A 20,313-nucleotide genomic window follows, 5' to 3' on the forward strand; every position below is an offset into this window, starting at 1 on the left:
TCATATAAAGGGACATGATAGAGTATACAAATAAATTTAGTTTTTATTTATTTATTGGCGGAGGGAGAGGGGTACAAGGGGGGACAACTGTCTCCCAACTGTGGAAATAAATTTAGTTTTTATTTATTTATTTTTTATTTTAATATAACAATATTAGTAATATGTTCATCTTTAAGTTTAATTGTTTAAATCCCAATTTTCAATTTTTGAATGATAATATCATATACATATATAGTTTGGATTACTTAATTGTTTTGTTAAAATTAAAGCATCAAACACTTATTCTATATAAATTGAAATTTTATTCAAATGTTAGAGTTATTCGGTTGCTAGCATGCTGCTAACTTGTTATTTTGTGTGACAATTTTGATTGTATGATGTCATAATTGTTTTTTTTTTTGAAAGAATAAATTTTAGTGTAGTTTAATTATTAGGGATTGATAGAGTATATAAACCGATGCTGGATTTTAAATATTTGTTTAATTTTTTAGTTGAGTTGGTCCTCTGACATAATATAAAGAACCAACGTGACACAAAGGTCACATGTTTGATTCTCATCCACTTGGGTCCTCATGTGAGGGAGAGTGATAGAGTATTAGAGTATATAAATTGTTTCCGGGATTCAACCATCAATTTAATTTTTTTGTTTTTGTTTAGTTGGTATTCTAACATGGATTTTTGAAGGTAAAGAAACAAAACCTGGCTAAAGAATGAGTTGAAAAAAGAGATGCAGTCCATGGTACACCAACGATATCAAGTGGAATGGTACACAATAATTCAAGGATTGTATGCATAGTTTGTTGTTGGACTTCTAGCTAAGACGTACAATGGGAGTTCTTTTCATGAGATTGAAAATCTATTGGTTATTGTAGATTCTCCTTGATAGTGGAATGGATATCTTAACTTGTTAATCGAACAGAAATGTAGTCCAATTATATATTGTAATACTTTTTTTAGAATATGGCCCAAGTCCATTTCATAATTGAAGAATTTTAACAAGGCAAACAAAAAGATTATTTAATTTAAAAGTAAGTACAACTTATAAATGATTAGAAATTTAGAATTTTTTGGCAAGTACCTTAAATGAAATTTATAAGGTGATAAAAATGACTAAACTTTAGATGTTACTTTGAGTATCATCCCAATCTAAGGTGTTAAAATATTACTGTTTATCCTTTAAATTATCTTTATTTTTAAATATATACATAAAAAAAGCTTTAATTTGTACAGAATTTTAGCTTCCTAAACAAAAAGGTTTTCTTCATATTAATACCTTTATAATTTTATGGAATAATTTTCAAAATAGTACTTACATATTCATTTTTGTGAAAAAGATATATGTTCAAAGTGGTAAAAAAAGTTCTTATAGTGGTGAAAATAGTCACTTTTGTTGTGAAAAGGGACCTTGATGTCGGAATATGGCCATTGACATCAATTTTTCGGCGTTGACCATGTTTTTTAAAAAAGTCATTTTCTTCTTCTTCTTCTTCTTCTTCTTCTTCTTTGTTAGTTGAAACGAACACTACAAGAGGGGGGGGGGTTAATTGTATTTGAGTTCCTAGTGACTACTTTTGCAAATTATAAACAGAACATAAAAGGATCTTAACAATGCACACAAGATTTTACGAGGAAACCTTCCAGGGCCCAACTGGAAGTAAAACCTCGACCCTTCTAAGGGATTTTTCAACACAAAAACCAATTCACTATAATAGGGCAAACACCAACTTACAAACCTATTATAAGACAGACCTTTGCTCACAAGTTCCAACTAGAACTTGCTATACAGTAGGACTCTATCCTACCTAATTCAAGTCCCCTGACTTAATTTCACTCGTACCCTCACAGTACAATCTCAGCCTTTGAACACAAAGCTGTCTCACTTGTATGCACTATAGATATCATACACTCACACCCAATAACCCAGCCAATTACAGAAAATATAACACCTAGAATATGTTAGGCAAGCAATGCACAAAATCCGAAACTAATATGACAAGATAAAGCTTGGCAAACTTACACGAATTAAGCTCTTAAGATTTCTTCACGCATAAACTCACAAAAAACCTAATGAGATCACTTCTCTACTATTTATACAAGTATAACTTGTATAGAAAGTAGGGTTTTCAAAAAGATAAAACTTAACTTTCCTTATCTCAATAACACGGTTTAAGTAAAACATATTTGTAAAAATCTTTTATCGGAAAACGAAGAAAGCTATAATTAAAAAGAATAATATCTTTTTAACAAAACTGATTTTAAGAAAATAAAATCTTTTTCTAAAATCTATCTTTTTATCTTTTCCAATTTTATCATATTTTCCCATTTATCTTGTCACGCTTCTAATAGATTTCATGCATATCTACTTAACATATTTAACAATAAATCTAGAAGATAAAATATTAACTAAATTACTATTGTTGTGTCGCGTTTCTGTAAACTCGAATTACTTGGGCTTAACGCAGACCAGGAACAAGTTCCTGCTGTCAAATGATCTCCAGTCCTCAACTGGAACTTCACAGTCTAAGTTCCTTATGGAACTTACTGTCTTCAGCTTACATCTTCCAAGTTCTTGTTAGGGAACATTCCTGTTAAGGAGTTTAGTTCTTGTTAGAGAATTCTTCTTCTATATTGTTTAACTTTCCATTAAGGTCTCTTCATGTCTTCATAATTCAAGATACTCTTCCACCACCAAGGTCAACTTCACCTGTACTAATCAAACACTTATAAACCTTTATTAGTTGAGTTTGCTTTAATTTAAGTTCATCATCATCAAAATCTTTAAGCTTCAACATTCTTCTTCTTCTTTTCCCCCACGTTTTCACTTTCTCTTTCTCTCTCTCTCTGTCTCTCTCTCTATCTATCTATCCCCAAATTGTCTCTCAAAACTCTTCCGCTCTCCTCAAAATCATGGGAAGAAAAGAAAGAAAAGACATTTTTTGAACATCAGTACATCAGGTGCCACGCATGAGATGGTCACCACCTGATAAGTGAAGTCAACTGTCATTTTCTGATGTCAATGATCCTTCTGATAATAAAAAGTGATTTATAAAGACCTTTTTCACCACTTTAAACATATAAAGTCCCTTTGCACAAAAAAAAAAAAAACATATTTTAGAATTTTCTTTTCTAATTCCCTAATTTCATCAATTTATCAGTTTTATCATTTAATGAACTAATTAACATGTTTTAAAATTGGGTGTCTATAATGACATGCTACAATATGAAAGTATGAGTTTCATTTTGAATTACTCAAGCACAATTTCTATCTTACTCCTGGAGTACCAACACAAGATACTCCAGGTTTATAAATTTATGTTATTTTTATATGTTAACTTATTATTTTAATTTAAATATATGTTATTTTGAAATTAGTACATGTTATTTTATATTTGCATCTTTGTTTTTAAAACTCAACATTGATCATTTCATTTTACTCCAAGTTTATAAAATTTATGTTATTTTGATATGAACTTATTATTTTAATTTATATATATGTTATTTTTAAATAAGTACATGTTATTTCATTCTTGCATGCTTATTTTTTTTTTATACATGTTGCTGAAGTAAATAAGTAAATAACATATTGTTTTAGCAAAACAACACAAGAATCAATCAAAATAACAAAAGGTTTAGGTAAGGGTTCTAATTTAGCAAGACAACTCGCGAGTAGCTCGAACTCGGTCCGATTAAAACTCAACTCGAGTTTGCTCGTGCTCGCTCGAGTCAGCTCGAAACTCAATAAGTGTACAAGAAATTCAATAATTTTCTATTCTTTCGTCTTTAAAAATTAAAAATTTGTCTTGATACTTAATTAATTTAAAATAATAAGCTTATGTAGAAAAAATTAATATAAAGAGAAGAAAATATCATTAACAAATATTTGAAATTCAAGAGACGTAAACCTTTAAACAAGCAACTCGTGAAGTCGTGATCGGCTCGGCTCGACTCGGCTCGAAAATTAATGAGCACGAGTCGAGCAACCCTCTACTCGTGATCAACTCGCTCAATTAGCATCCCTAGGTTTAAGCAAAAAAACTCAATCATAAATGATGAGGAGTACATGATCTAGGAGTATATACAATACTAACTCTTACTCAAGTGTCAAATCTAATAAAAAGTACTCCATATTATACAAGGCTCGTGTTATAAATGGTGTCCCGGCCCAATGTGGCGAGTCCCATTTTTATGTCCATTTTAGTTATAAAAATCGCACCATAAGTAGAAGCTGCATTGGAATCTTTGCCTATATATGATTATAACATGGTAAAAAGGTAGAAAATATAAAAATTGAGAATGGTTTCTTGAATTGCATTTAACAAAGTACATTAGGGGTCCCCCTTAAATAGGCTTAGGGAAAAAACAAACTGAACACAAAATTAGGAGCACTTTCAAGAAGTGGGATACACCACTATTCCTTAACAAATGTAACTAGAATATGCTAATTTATTTATTCACTGGACTTAGTAAACATTAGTTAGCTACTGTTACTTACAAACAGGAACTAACCGGAACTACTTTTAACACACTACTTATTGCTAATCAACATGTTGGCGTTGCAATAAGCATAAGAGGGTTTTGTCGCCCAACCGTGATACCAACACTTTCCGCAACGTCCAAAGTATGACCTTCTCTTCCATTAGGTAACGCCCAATTGAATTCTCGAACAAGGCTTGCTAATACAAGTTCGACATTGACCATGCCAAACGATAGTCCAGGACAACTTCTTCTACCAGCTCCAAAAGGAACGAGATGCAAATGTTGGCCCCTAAAATCGATAGAGGATGAACCTTTTAAGAATCGCTCTGGATAAAAAACCTCTGGATCTTGCCAAATTTTAGGGTCTCGTTGAATTGCCCATACATTGATGAAAACTTGAGTCCTTGCACAAATGTAATAATTATTGATTTCGATATCTTGGGAGGACTCTCGAAATATTATGGAAACCGGAGGATGTAACCTAAGTGTCTCCTTGATCACGGCCTTTAGGTACTTCATATTTTCCAAGTCATCCTCACTTACTCTTGTTTTGGTTTTTGTGATGTGCTTTACCTCTTCTTGTAGTTTTTTCATAACCTCGGGATGCCTTATCAACTCTGTCATTGCCCACTCTAATGTCGCAGAAGATGACCCTGTCCCCCCAACTAACATATCCTGGATCACATTAAGATATGTGTAACGACTAGGAGTAGATCTTACAAAAGGCATATGAATGATATATTGCTTGTTATAGGATCAATAGATTTTGAAACACCATTGAACTACTATTAATAAAACAAATCCCTTCGTGTCTATTAGAGTTCATGACAATTGTGCTTTATTTGAAGTTTATTTGGAAATTCTCGACCACTACCTTTAAGTTTATCATCTTTGACTTTTCAAAATTGGTCTGGCCTTTAATGAAGACTCTAGAGGGATTACTTGACTAGTAATATATTCCCTCCGTCCCTAAATTACATTTCTCTTTGGAAATTTACACGGGAAATTAAGGAGGAAAGAATAAGACAAATAACAATAATTAGATAATGCAATGGGAAGTACAAAGATAGATTAGTTATTACTCATGACATGTCATCAATCCTTTGCAAAAAAAAGGACCAATCACATGATCCTAATTGAAAATTTTTAACCAATCATATTCATTGTAATTTGGCACAAGGATTATGAGTGAGATTAGGTAAGGATGAGTGAGAAATCATTAAATATAAAACAGAAAAAGAGAGTTGATTTACTAAAAAAAACTTACCAAAAATAGAATGGAGGAATGTAATTTTGGAATACCAAAAATAGAAAGGAGGAATGTAATTTAGGGACAGAGGGAGTACTCCGTAACTTCAGTCACCTAATAATGTACCACCTCTATTTTACATTATTTGTAACGATTTGACATTAAACAGAGTGAAAAATGTCTAATTGTTGCAAGGTATTATTAATTGTAACATCTACTACTCATCAAATGGATGAAGATTATAATTTCAAATAAAGATGTTTAATTCAAGTCTTGAGAATTACAAAATCTTAAGTGGACCTGGTCCACACTAATTTATTATAGACCACTAATATTAGCGATATTATGGTTCATTTTTTTTATAAAAATAAAAGTCATTATATTAATATAGGTTATTTTGTTGAAATAAAAGTCATTGTAATAATATTATAAAGGATATAAGAGGTTATATATAATTTTTTAATAATATTTTTTTATATATTGATCAATATAAATAATAAAGGTTACTATGTTTACTAAGGTTATTTTGTTGAGAAACAAGTGTCCCCCCCCCCCCCCCCCCATTTTAATAGTAAAAATCATCACTACTTTTATCATTTCATTCAATTCGTCTTATAACATAAAAATAACTATGTACTTTGTATGAAATATGCTAATTTTTGTATTTGCCCCACTTAACTTTTTGAAAAGTTGCATACTATTTACATCATTTTTCTTTGCGGTATGATTTCATAAATATTTAGCATGTGTTTACATACGCACCAAAAATATAATACTTCATATATCTTAGAAATTAGGTAATCCCAACTTATTTTTTTTATTCTATCTTTTGTTAAATTAGTGATGGCCTATGCTCTACAATTAAAATAGGGGAGAGTCTACAGTACATGACATACACTGTTATGTATTATAAATGATACGTATTGCTATGTACTACTAAATTAGATATATAGATTTAAAATTAAAGCTTTAATTTTTTTTTTTTTAAAGAAAAAAGTTAATTCCTCCTGCCAAAAAAATTAAAAAGTCGATTCTTTCTCCTCCCAATTTTGCTTTCCACTTTAATTATTTCATGTAGCTTGAAGCAAATTATAATTGGAAGGAATAAAATCACTCAATATCATTGATTCATTGAAGATTCAATTGAGGTAACTAATTTGATTGTTTGTCAATTTTAAATCTTCCTCACATATCTAAAACCCTAATTTGTGTTTCCAATATTGGATCAATCAATTATTAACATTTACCTTCATTGAATTCGTGATTAATATTTCAAACATTGAACAATCATATTTCATTTAATTATTTTTGTATCAACGAATATTAAAGAATAAATAATAGCATTGATATAAACATAAAAATATTAATTGAAATCTAATGTGGGCTTCATGGCGTTGTAGGGGCTGCACTTAGGGACATCAGATCAGTGTGGAAGTGCCCGACTAGTGGCTGCATCAAGGCTACTGTTGATGCTCATATTCCAGCTGGGAATTGGGCATGTGTTGGTGTTGTTTTCAGAGAGATGGTTTGGGTATAGAAATTTGTGGATCGTATTTGTTTGATGTTTGTTGTTTTTCTCATGTTCAAAGAGCTTGTACCACATTAGCTCACCTAATGGCACTGTGGGATACAAGTGTGAATTCCGAGTATATATGTTTGGGATTGATTATGTACTTGTCTTATACGGATTAGAAACTCTTTAGGTCAAAATCTGAAAAAATTGTTGTCATCTATAATAATAGATCACTTCATCATCAAGTGTTATATGATTATCATAGCTAGGTAATTAATGATTATTCAAAAGTTTTAGGGTTTGAACGTAAGTGTTGTGTTGCCAAATCAAGTGTTTGCTCAATTGCTCTTATGTACGAGTAAGTGACATGGTTTGTGCTTAATAATTTCATATCGTGTGGACATTTAGTTTTGTACTCTTAAAAATGTGTTGTATTTTCTATTGAATAGCTTATTTATTTTGAATTTGAAAGCTTATTGACTCAAATGATAGAGCAATGTACCTTTGTACATAGATGTAGGTTCAAATCCTACATAAGCTATAATTATAACACTACATATAAATTGGATGCGGCAAAAGAAATATTATGGTGCTTTACGCATCCTTTCTTGTACTTAATGGCTCAAACTAATAGATCTCATGTTTTGTTTATCATGTCGCCTTAAAAAGAATAAATAAATTGTATAAATATTCTCTCCGTCCCATTATTAAATTATAATTTATCATATTTTGTGAAAAATTAATCCCTCTTTGTAAGGTATATGGCACAATTAAGTCAATAATTAAGACAATTAAAACGAAAATAATGTTTAATCATATTTTGGACAATAAGAGATGGCAAAAAAGAATCTTAAAAAAAAAAGGCTAATTTAAGTGTTGGTATTCACATTAAATAATATGTAAAAAAAATATTTTGTAATAAATAATAAGCACTATAATTGAAAAAAAAAATTAAAATTAATTTGGAAAAAGAATCGATCCTGGTACCTTCAAGTGAAACTAGGAAACACTTGACCATCTTAGCTAGATTTAAAATTTGTTTAAAAATACAAATATTAAATAGTATATTAGATAAATAGAATTAGTGGTACATAGCAGTACATTACTTTAGTGGTACATTGTGGTACATGTCATTTACTATAGAATTTTCGTTAAAATAGAGGAAGTAATGTGGATGCAGGATGCTTTTGTGGTAGTTATCCTAAAAATGAATACTGTTACAATATAATTTATTGGTTAATTTGTATTTATTTTTTAATGTCAAAATTAATTATAATTTATGTATCTAATTTTTAAAATTTATTTATTTTTAAATATTTTTTATAATTCTAATTAATTTTCAAAATTTAATTTTTATTATTAAAGAAATAAAAAAAATTAATAAATCATTTATAATTTTGACATAAAAATTCAAAATTTATTCAATAAAAAATTAATATTAAAAGAGACATTTTAAGGATGAGTACCATAAAATTTTCAAAGTATTTATTACTACAATGGGAAATGAATCGATCACTTACTAGTATAAGGCCTTTGATGTCATCTCTTGAAATTTTCTTGGGGTCTTCTCTTTGAATATCAAGCAAAACCTCTACCAAATCGTGGATATTATCTTCCTTATCAAAGTTTTGTCGATTATTTCGACGAATTTGATGCTCTTGAATCACTTCTTCACTAAAGTCATTGAACTTCTTCCGTACAATTTCAACTCGACTTTCCAAACCACTCAATTTATCAATCCAACCCAATAATGGAATGCTATCTCCAATACTTGGTTCTCCTAACACCCTTATAAGCTCCTTGAATAGTGGATGAAACTCGATACCAATACCGCCTTCAGCGACCGTATACTTCCTCCCTAACGCCGTCCTACTAACAATACCTTTAAAAAGTGTAAGAAAAGTCTCACTCAAATTTAAGACTAAACCGTCGTAGGTGTTAATCTCTTCAATCAACAACTCGAGCTCTTCTTCTCTAATTCGTCGAAAAGATTCAACACTTTTATTCGACAATAGTTGCATCATACATATACTCTTCATAAACCTCCATTTTTCTCCGTATGAACTAAAAGCTACTGTAGTATCTTCTTTAAAAATTCTCTCAATGAAACGACGTTTAGGCCTGTTAGCAAAAATTAAGTCATGTGTTTTTATGATCTCTTTCGCAGCATCAGCTGAGGACACGACAAGGGTAGGACGGTTGCCTAAGTAGAGCAACATGAGCTCGCCGTGCTTATGGGATAGGGATCGTAGGGAACGGTAAGGGAATTTGCCGAGTTGATGGAGGTTTCCTATGATAGGTAGCTTTGGTGGCGAGGGTGGCAAATTTCTGTTGCTTGTAATTTTGTTCGACAACCATTTGTAAATTGATATTAAGATAAATGAAAATGGTACAAGGAAAGCGAGTTTCTCTGTAATGTTTGCAAGATCAAATGGTATTTTGTTGATGTGCATTGTGTTTCGAAGTTAGAGTGATTATAGGTGAAATTTAATTCAGCTATACATCTTTAAATATGGACTAGAAATTGATATACGATGTACAAGAGCAAATGTACTACCTCCATTCATACTCTCTATTTTTTTTAAGTACCCATAGTGACATATGACACATATGTCGATGTAAAATTTTAACCAATAATACTTTTAGTTATCAGGAAGACAGGAACTATAAATTATACCCTCTCTGTCCCATAATTTCATGCCTATTTCTAAAAAAACACGATAATTAAAGAGAATGATAACACTTGGAGAATATTCTATTGAAAGGATAAAAAGTAGAGAATATTGTATAGGAATAATTTAAAGGCTTTAAAAAGTAGGTTTATTAAGAAAAGATATGGGAATAGGTTAAGCATCACGGTCCTAAGAAACAGCCGAGTAGTGAGGTTGAACCTTCTACACCACCTTTAGTTAAGGGCAAAAGGTCTTTGAACCTAAATTTGATTAAGAATTGTGATAAGATGAGGTCTGGGTTAAGGTAATTTGTCATTGTACAAGGCATGATTCAGCACATAATATTTCAACGTTACTCTTAGGTGGTGAGGGTAGTATATCTCCTTATTTGCAATGTTTTAACCCTTTTAATTAAAAAACGTAAGGGGTCTTCCTATCACTACCATTTGGGTAGTGTTAGTTTTAAGTTTAATTTCTAAGGGCTCGATGGCTCCCTAGTTTGGGCCACCACGGTTTACATGAATGTGGCAGCCTGGAACTGTAGGGGTCTTGGAGCAGCGGACTCCCCTAAGGTTCCATATATTGCCTCGTTAGTTTGTTCTTATGGTGTTGATATTATGTTTTTAGTTGAAACCAGAACTAGTGTTACTGTTGCTATACAAAAGTTGTCCTCTTTAGCTTTTAGTGGGTTTTTTTGGTATGGATGCTAATGGGCTTAGTAGGTGTTTTTTTTTTTTTTTTTTTTTTTTTTTTGCCCCCCTTAAGGTAGTTCCTATTTCAGTTTCACCTAATGTAATCTTTTGTGAATCCATGTTCCTGGTCATGTAATAAAGATTGTAGTTTTTGTGTATGGATCGCCTCACATTTCTGCTCGTAATTCTATTTTGGATGAGGTTTCTACTATTCTTAGGACAATTGACAATGTTGTTTTACTAGGAGACTTTAACCAAGTTGAATACTTGATAGACAAAGTTGGTGGGTCTTTAATATTCTTGGTCGTTAGAACTTTGTAGATTGTAAATTAAATGAGGAATTAATGGATGTACCTTTTTTTGGGACCTCATTATACTTGGACTAATGGCCAAATAGATAACTCGATTTTCGAGCGTCTTGACAAGGCTTATGCTTCTAGGAAATGGTTGGGGTCTTTTTCTAGGTCTAGTTATTTCAACTAGGAAGCGTCCTTATAGGATTGAGAATTGGTGTTCGTTGTTTCGGAAAGTTTCCTTGCTTATAGGTATCAATTGGCAAGCTAATGCCCAGGGGTCTAAGATGTTTTTGGTTTGTCCTCAATTGAACTATATTCGTCGTTTGTTATTAGGTTGGTGTGTTATTCATAAGAAATCGTGGGGTATTAACTGGAGAAAGATAGAGACTTCCTGTAGGGAATAAATTCAAGCGTTAACCCCTAGCTTGAACCCCACTGTGATCATACACTAAAGTACGGTGACGTCCAAAAGGGAAGAAGATAGAGCAAAAGAGTCGCCAACAAGTTTTAGGAACTTGTAAATCGTTCACAGGGTGAAGGTTACACCCCTTAACGATCCAAGAGATCGTCAACTCCATAAGGTCTAGAACCAAATAAGGGTTCGGGGATGAAGGTACAAATCCAACCTAAAAGTGATTGAACCTGCCCTAATAATAGGCCTCTACTTTATTCTGATCGTATTCATGTGCGCTTTCTGACTAACATGCAATCAATAGGTTTACCCTAAACCTGTTTAATCTATGTTGGTTGAATATAATGCACAAATAAAACTATTATTGGCGATCACTTGAATTATAATCAAATTAACCCTAACAAGATTGTTAATTATCTTATTAAGCGTGATTACAAATACAAATTCCCTTTAAACATGCATAAAAGGTGTGATCAAGCAATAAAAATCAATATCAAGAAACATAATAAATAATCAATAATAATCATTATAAATAAAATAATCATCATATTAATAATAATTAAAACAATCATCATAAAAAAAATAATCATCATCAAAATAATAATATTCATAATAACAATTATAATCATAATCATGTTCATGTTAATATTAAAGCATAATAATTGCAAGATCCTAGGCATGATACTAACAAGATTAATAACAAACCCTAGCATGTCACTAAGCAATAAAAATCAAAGCTTTAGCCCTAACATGATACTAACAATCATAAATATTAGGAAGAACATAGGAAGCATCGTAACAATCATAATAAGCATATTTGATATTATAACCTTTTCCCTAAACATGATACTAGGAATATCATAATAACAATTTAAACATGATTTCTACATCATAATATCAATTAAAACCATTTAAGCACTTACTTTGATGCCTCGTACCTCTTTCTAATAACAAAATACACACGTTAGTAACTTCAAGGAAAATAATAAACAAACAATTAAATTAAATAATTGAAATAGAGATTTGGGACCAAACCCTCAGAAATTAAACCTTTCGCGTCTAGGGCGAAGGCAACTTCGAATATGGCTAGGTGTTTCTAGATCTTGTGAATGCGGAATTTTGTATGTAAAAACAAAGTTTAGAAAAGAGAAAGAGATGAAATAATCAAGAAAACTTGATGAGAATTGGTGAATGATTAAGAGAGAATTAGAGAATTAATGATTGCGAATGAAAACTCATTGTAGGTCCATGAAAACGGAGTTTTTAATACGTTATTTATAGAGAAATCAGCCAAAAAGATAAAATATCAAAACAGAGCACTTGGCGCATGCAAAACGAGATTGGTGCACGCAAAACAGAGCTGGCGCCAGCACCAGCTTATTAGCGCCAGGCGCCAGGCCTGGTTCTAGGCGCCAATGCCAAGAGTCAGGCGCCAGACCTGTTTTTGACGCGTTTTCGAAAATCAGATAAGTTTGCCGTACTGGAGGATAAAATCGTATCTTTTCCTCAAAAATGCTATTTGATTTTAATTAAAACTCTGAAAAGTCAACAAAAGTCAATTTATCAATGCTAATTGAATTAGGAATGAAAAGAACCTTCTAGAAGAATTTAGAAGACTAAAACCATTCCTAATTGCATTAGGAATGATAAATCTATTAGGCCCTCCCCTAGATCATTGGGTCGTATATAAAGCTCAAACCGGGCCCAGTTTAGTAAATTGGCCATAACTTCCTCAATATTCATCGGAATTGGGCTTATCATATATCGTTGGAAAGGTCTTTGCAAGCCCCATCCAACTACACTACTATTGGACCCATATCATGGACCAACCAAACTGGATTGGTTATTTTCTTAAAATAAGTTTTCAAAAACATAGAGAAGAGAAAAGAAATTAAAACTATCCGCAACACTAGACTTTCCACACTTTCGCTTCATTCGATTATGATTCGACATGAAAGGTACTCATCACCGGGTTTGGTTTTGGGGAGACACAAATGGGTGTCTACAGAAGCCCCCACTTTGACTGAGTTTGGAGAAACGCAAGTTTCGAAAACAAAAGTCAAAGTAGCGATAGGGATGGAGAATGATTCAGAACGTTCTGTGATCCTAAATCATTCTTGTAACGCCGATACCTGCAAACTAGCGTTAGTTAAAACAGATAAAAGAGTTAAGAAACGCGTATCTTGCACCGTCGAGCACACGTCTCTGAAAGTAACCGATTTTCTGCCATTTTACTGTTGTTTTGATGACCTCCTGCAAGCTAGAGAATGCCATCCCGCTTGAAAACCGCTACGCCTGTAACTGCTTCCAATATAGAAGACTGCTTCGCCTGAAACGATCCTCCTCCGCTATGATAATATTCCTCGTCCAAGGGAATACCATCGAAGATTGCTTCTCTTGAAACAATCGTCAGTTGTTTGTGATAACTCTCCACAATCTAGGGAACGCCACCTTGCTGTTTTGATGTTCACTCGACTCTGAACAAAAGAGCTTCTTTTTGATATGTTCACGCGCCTCTGAACAAAGAGCTTCTTTTTGATATGATCTTCTGAATGATGTGTCCACGCGTCTCTGAACGAAGAGCTTGATAATAGGATGCCCACGCGTCTCTGATCGAAAGAGCTTGAAAATAGGAGACCTTTGATGATATGTCCACGCGTCTCTGAACAAAAGAGCTTTTGAATGATATGCCCACGCGTCTCCGGAGCAAAAGAGCTTGATGGAAATGTTCACGCGTCTCTGAACAAAAGAGCTTTTGAATGATATGCCCACGCGTCTCTAGAGCAAAAGAGCTTGATGATATGTCCACGCGTCTCTGAACAGAAGAGCTTGATTGATATGCCCACGCGTCTCTGGAGCAAAAGAGCTTGATGGAAGAAATGTTCACTCGTCTCTGAACAATAGAGCTTCGATAATATGTCCACGCGTCTCTGAACAATAGAGCTTGAATAATATGCCCACGCGTCTCTGGAGCAAAGAGCTTTGATGGAGATGTTCATGCGTCTCTGAACAATAGAGCTTCGGTACTTGAGCGTTTGTTGCGATAATATTCTGAAGAGGAAATTTCCGAAGACCAACGTTTGTCGATCTCTAAAGCTCGCCTGAACTTTGCTTCCGCTAAAACCAGTATGTCGGTGTTTCCGTGATGAGCCAATTCTTAGGCGCTTTAAGCTAAGTGAGACGATCTTTCATCAGGTCGACCACTTATTGTGATTCTAATCAAACTGACTACTTAATCTTGTCGAATTTCTTATAGGGGCTAACTGGTGTACCAAGGAACCCGAAATTGCTGTATGAGGTTGAAATAACCTTTCTGAGAGGCTTCGAGCTCTGTCGCTGCTGAAATATCTCTGGCGCCAGGAATTGACTCTGTCGCCAGATTCTGTGATAGGGTCTTCCCTATTCTGCTGCAACTGTATTTATTTTTGACTATAGAACTTTGCCATTCTTTTTAACCATCTTAGGGTTGACCTAAGGCTTTAAATTATCTTAGGGTTGACCTAAGGTTTAATGTTGCTTGACTCATCGACTTGACACGACTCAAGGTATAAACTTGACTCGATATGATTGACTGACTCGAGGTTAACTCGACTCGAAGTGAAATGACACGTGTGACTCATGACCCGTGTGTGCATTGTAATGTGATCGTGCGATGCAAAAAAGCAAAAATTTTCCGTCATTTTTGTGTGGAGGGTACCGACTTTCTCCCGAAAAAGAAAGACGCGAAAAAGAATCAAAGTTTTGAAGGTGCATGTTGAATGAGCTTAGTCAAATGTTGTTTGATACTATCTCTCAATGTGCAAGGATTAATCCATCCTAGGCTATCTCAACTGTTGACTCAATGATGAAAGCATTTAGGTAACTTAGGCATGGAGGCTAAGCACTTCATACTTCGTGATGCAATGATGATTATGATTGATGAGTGATGTTGATATGACAAGGCATGCTTCAGTGTTGTGTTAAGATTCCATGACAAAGGGTTCCTAAGGGAAGTATTTGGTCATGTATCTGTGATGTGTGTGATAGTGACACTAAAGTTAGGCCACAAGAGCTAAGTGTGTGGAAAAATATATTGAAAAGAGTCAAATGGTGGTGACTCTTAGGCTAGGTAAGCTAATGATGTAGGGATCAAGCCCCCAAGTCTAGCTCTACGTGAAAAGGGGTGAGCATTGGAAATTCCTAGGTATGATCATAGTGTAAGTGTGTGAATGTGAATATGAATGCATTTTTATTACGGCCGCACCTCAATGTGAGGTTGCCTACGTATCCGTTAGGAATCAGGCAGAACGTAGCTCTAGCCGAACCTCGCACAAGTGTGTGTATACCTCAAAAAGGTATTTTTAAGGGTTGTAACGTGGTTAGGCTAAAGGTTTGAAAGAAGAAGGGGATAAAGGCTCAAGACCCTAGCTAAGCCCCCAAGGTGTGCAACCTTACTTTCGAATCTTTATATTTTTATGCTTGAGTTTCTACTCTTTTTTAGCTCTCTTTTATCTTTTGCTTTAGCATCTATTTTATTTTTATAAGCATGGGCAATCCCGATCATGCGGTCTATCACTCACTTGGCATTCATGTTTCTCAGGCACGGTACCGAGCACTCGATAAGAGACGCAATCTGAGACGTGTTCTTATCGAAGATATTTTCATATCAAAGACATTGGAACACTTACCCTTTTGTACACTTTTATGATTATTTTATTTTTGCTTATTTTTATTTTGATCTTTTGAATTACTCAAGCTCTTTTTTAGAATTGCATAAGTTACACACCATCCCATCCCGAGGTTAGGTAGATGTAGGTTGAAAAAAGAAAGGTCTATCATTAGACGAGGCTCAAAGTGGTTTATGAAGAAAGGATTGCATATTTGAAAGGTGAAAGGAGATATGATGTGGCTACAAGGGGTGCCTCAAATCATTGGTATACCTTGTGCTTAGTTCGGCATTTTTTTTTGTGTAATATAATGAAATGATCATATGCAAGAAAATAAAGGCTCATTTTATTTTTTAAAAAAAAAGGAATAGAAAGAATCTATAAAATTAATCTAAGGGAAAAGAAAAGGTGCCTATGCTAGACTTATTGGGAAAAGAGTAAATAAAAAAGAAATAGAAAAAAGAGGTCACGAAATCTTGTCGTTGAAGCTCGCCTCTTGTCTTGTGTTGTTTCCTTTATCATCACTCGCTCTTCTTGTTAACCGGAGGCATGGGAAGCTTGTTATTATTAATCAAATGTTGGATAGCCTCCTTTAGCTTCCAACAGCTCTCAGTAGTATGACCCCTACCTTGATGGTACTTGCAGTGCTCGTCTGGATTCCAACTAGGCAATCTCTTTTCAGGTGCGGGATCTTGAATAGGTCCAATGGGAGTAATGAGTCCTTTGGCATGGAGTCGATCCAAGGCAGTATCGTAGCTCATCCCAATGGGGGTGAAGTCTTTCCTTAGTTGCTTCTTAGATCCTTGGTTATCTATGGCTAAAACTTCACTGAGATAAAAGGTACTAACATTGTTACTAGAGTGGGCGTTTTCGGAAGAAGAAAGATTGTCGTTCTTCTTTCCTTTCCAGCTACCGTGGTTAGTATTGTTAGTAGCTTTTTGCTTTGCGAGGTCATATTCGATTTCAATTCCGATGTCATAAACGGACTTGAAAGTATTCAAATTGTGTTGATATTTTAAATGCTTCGAATAGTTCTCTTAGAGATTCTTGATAAACATCCTCACAGACTCCTTTTCGGTGGGGACCTCAATCATCTTAGCGGAAGTTTCCCTCCACTTATTAAAGAAAGAAGTAAAACCTTCATTCTCTTTTTGTCTTAGCATCTCAAGTTGTCTATGGTCGGTTTCAACTTGGATATTGCACTTGTACCTATCAATGAAAGCGTTTACTATCGATTCCCAGGTAGAGGTTTTCTCCTTGTCAAGGGAGAAGTACCATTGTTGGCAAACGGTTTCAAGAGATAGTGAGAACAGAGAGGGGAAAACCTTCTTATCGATATCCTTAATGTTCATTATAGTTTCGAAAGCTCTTAGATGAAAATAAGGATTATCTGTTGCCTTGAATTTAGGGATGTCAGTGGCGTTGAACTTATGTGGAAGAAGTTCCTTGTCCAGCGAGACCCCTTGTGAACTCATGCCCTGAAATTTATAGTCGCTAAATAGCTTGCTTAGACTCTCTTGCATGAGACTCATTTGTTGTTGCTTCACGGGATCATCGATCTTGAGTGTGAGTAGCTTCAGTGTCTCAGTCACGTTAGTCAATTGACTCCTAAGTTCATTAACTTCCTCTTGAGTTGCCATTATCTTCTTAGCCTTCCTCTTTTGACGAATCGGTTTATCAAAAAGTGAGATTTGAACAAAGAGGTTGTCCTTGATTAATCGCCCTTCTCTCCTCGACCAAGTACTGTGGAAAAGGAATTTGGGGATATTCATTGTTAATTATTTGACTCAAACTTTATTCAACATGCAATGGATGGAGGAAGTGAAGAAATATGGTATAGAATGTGGAGGAAAAATGATGTAGATGAAGGGATATGAAGAATTAGGAATAGAATGTACCCCCCAACTCAAATGACGGAAAAGATCGACTCATGCATGAACCTAAGACATGGTCATGGTGTGAAAAGAGTATGTACAAAGTGTGTGCTAAGACTAGTGAGTGTAGGTGACATGTTAAGACTCGTGTCATGACCATGTGGCTAGACTATGTGACTAGACTCAAGCAAAGACTAAGTTAAGACTTCACGTATATGCATTAAACTGGACAGACTGTGGTATTTTAGTCATAACTTTTTATCTGTGACTCTGATTTGGATAAAACCAACGCCAAATTAAAGATAATACTCGGGGCTACAGATCCATAGGTTGTAAGACTCGTAGTTCTTCCTATAACTCCGGCTATGACCAAAACAAGTTGACGTTTGTACAGTATACGGGAATAAAAATCCGGGTTGACTTAAAGGAACTATGACTCAATTTTATATTTATTTATTAGCTCAAATTAATTAATTAATTAATTAAAAAAAGTCCTTTAGTCATTAACTAGTTTATTTAGTCTTAACACAAGTCAAACAAACGGTTAGGAAAAATCACATAGAGCATGCACAACAAATAATGCACAATTAGTCAAGTAGGCACAATATGATGCAATGAGTTCGTAACCTAACCATGGCTCTAGTTCTCTAAAGTTCGGGATATGTTTTAGTCAATAGAGGGTCCATGGTTAATTGTCCAGATGCACCGCGCGGAAGCCTAACCGTGAAGGGTTGGCGCGAGTGGATGGGACACCGCGAGCTTTAGAAAAAAATCGCTTCCATGGTTTAGTGAATTCAACATCTCGGATGTACCCTTTGTTGCACGGAGCGTTCAATCGGGTAGATGGAGCATGAATTCCCACAGGGTTATGTCCATATGTACTACACATATGGGTTTCAGAAAAGTGAGAAAAATTTCAATCAGGAAGTAGGATCGAGCAAACAATACGAAAAACCGGTCGAAATTAGAACGCATATTTCTGGCTCGGTATTGGGAGAAATTGGCGCCAGCAATCAGAGACTTGCGCCAGCTTTTAACTGTAGCGCCTGGCGCCAATACTGGTGTCTGGTGTACGACTAAAATGCTAGCGCCAAGCTCTGGACCCTGACGCTACTTCCCACATGCCTCAGCAACTTTCTGTGCTCGATAAAATTTTCCAGTTTCGCGCAGTGTTATTTCGGTCCTAGTTGTGAAAGATATTTCTCAAATTTCCTACGTGTAAAATCATATGTTTTTAACTCATTACGGATGGTCTTTCCAATGAGATCTTTTTTATGCATATGACAATAATGTTAATCAAAATTACGCACATGAAATACTTAGAATGTTTCGAGTCTCATCCACTCATTCTAAATCATTGCCGAAACAAATTCAGGAATTAAAATAGAAATCCTCCCCAGTGGAGTCGCCAAAAAACTGTACGGAATAAATTTCAAGTGTTTGCTTGAACCCCACTGTGATCATACACTTAAGTACGGTGGCGTCCAAAGGGAAAGAAGATAGAGCAAAAGAGTCGCCAACAAGTTTTAGGAACTTGTAAACCGTTCACAGGGTGAAGGTTACACCCCTTAACGATCCAAGAGATCGTCAACTCCATAAGGTTTAGAACCAAATAAGGGTTCGGGGATGAAGGTACAAATCCAACCTAAAAGAGATTGAACCTGCCCTAATAATAGGCCTCTACTTTATTCAGATCGTATTCATGTGCGCTTTCTAATTAACATGCAATCAATAGGATTAACCCTAAACTTGTTAATCCATGTTGGTTGAATATTAATGCACAAATAAACTATTATTGGTGATCACTTGAATCAAATTAACCCTAACAAGATTATTAATTATCTTGTTAAGCTTGATTACAAGTATAGATTCCCTTTAAACATGCATAAAAGGTGTGATCGAGCAATAAAAATAAATATCAAGCAACATAATAAATAATCAATAATAATCATTATAAATAAAATAATCATCATATTAATAATAATTAAAATAATCATCATAAACAAAATAATCATCATCAAAATAATAATATTCATAATAACAATTATAATCATAATCATGTTCATGTTAATATTAAAGCATAATAATTGCGAGATCCTAGGCATGATACTAACAAGATTAATAACAAACCCTAGCATGTCACTAAGCAATAAAAATCAAAGCTTTAGCACTAACATGATACTAACAATCATAAATATTAGGAAGAACATAGGAAGCATCGTAACAATCATAATAAGCATATTTGATATTATAACCTTTTCCCTAAACATGATACTAGGAATATCATAATAACAATTTAAACATGATTTCTACATCATAATATCAATTAAAACCATTAAAGCACTTACTTTGATGCCTCGTACCTCTTTCTAATAACAAAATACACACGTTAGTAACTTCAAGGAAAATTATAAACAAACAATTAAATTAAATAATTGAAATAGAGATTTGGGACCAAACCCTCAGAAACTAAACCTTTCGCG

At 34.0% G+C, this 20,313-nt stretch overlaps 1 protein-coding gene across 1 annotated transcript; it reads right to left on the reverse strand.

Moving 5' to 3' along the window:
- Positions 1–4,304: 4,304 nt before the first annotated feature.
- LOC145627288 (cytochrome P450 736A117-like) lies at positions 4,305–9,780 on the reverse strand. Its single transcript, XM_081679684.1, has 2 exons — positions 8,759–9,780; positions 4,305–5,151 (listed from the first exon to the last, which is right to left on the reverse strand). The coding sequence occupies exons 1-2, from the start codon at positions 9,689–9,691 to the stop codon at positions 4,540–4,542; spliced, it is 1,545 nt and encodes a 514-aa protein (XP_081535810.1). The 5' UTR covers positions 9,692–9,780; the 3' UTR covers positions 4,305–4,539.
- Positions 9,781–20,313: the final 10,533 nt, after the last annotated feature.

This window comes from Chenopodium album, chromosome 4 (assembly GCF_948465745.1).
Source record: "Chenopodium album chromosome 4, dcCheAlbu1.1, whole genome shotgun sequence".
NCBI classification, from domain to species: Eukaryota; Viridiplantae; Streptophyta; class Magnoliopsida; order Caryophyllales; family Amaranthaceae; genus Chenopodium; species Chenopodium album.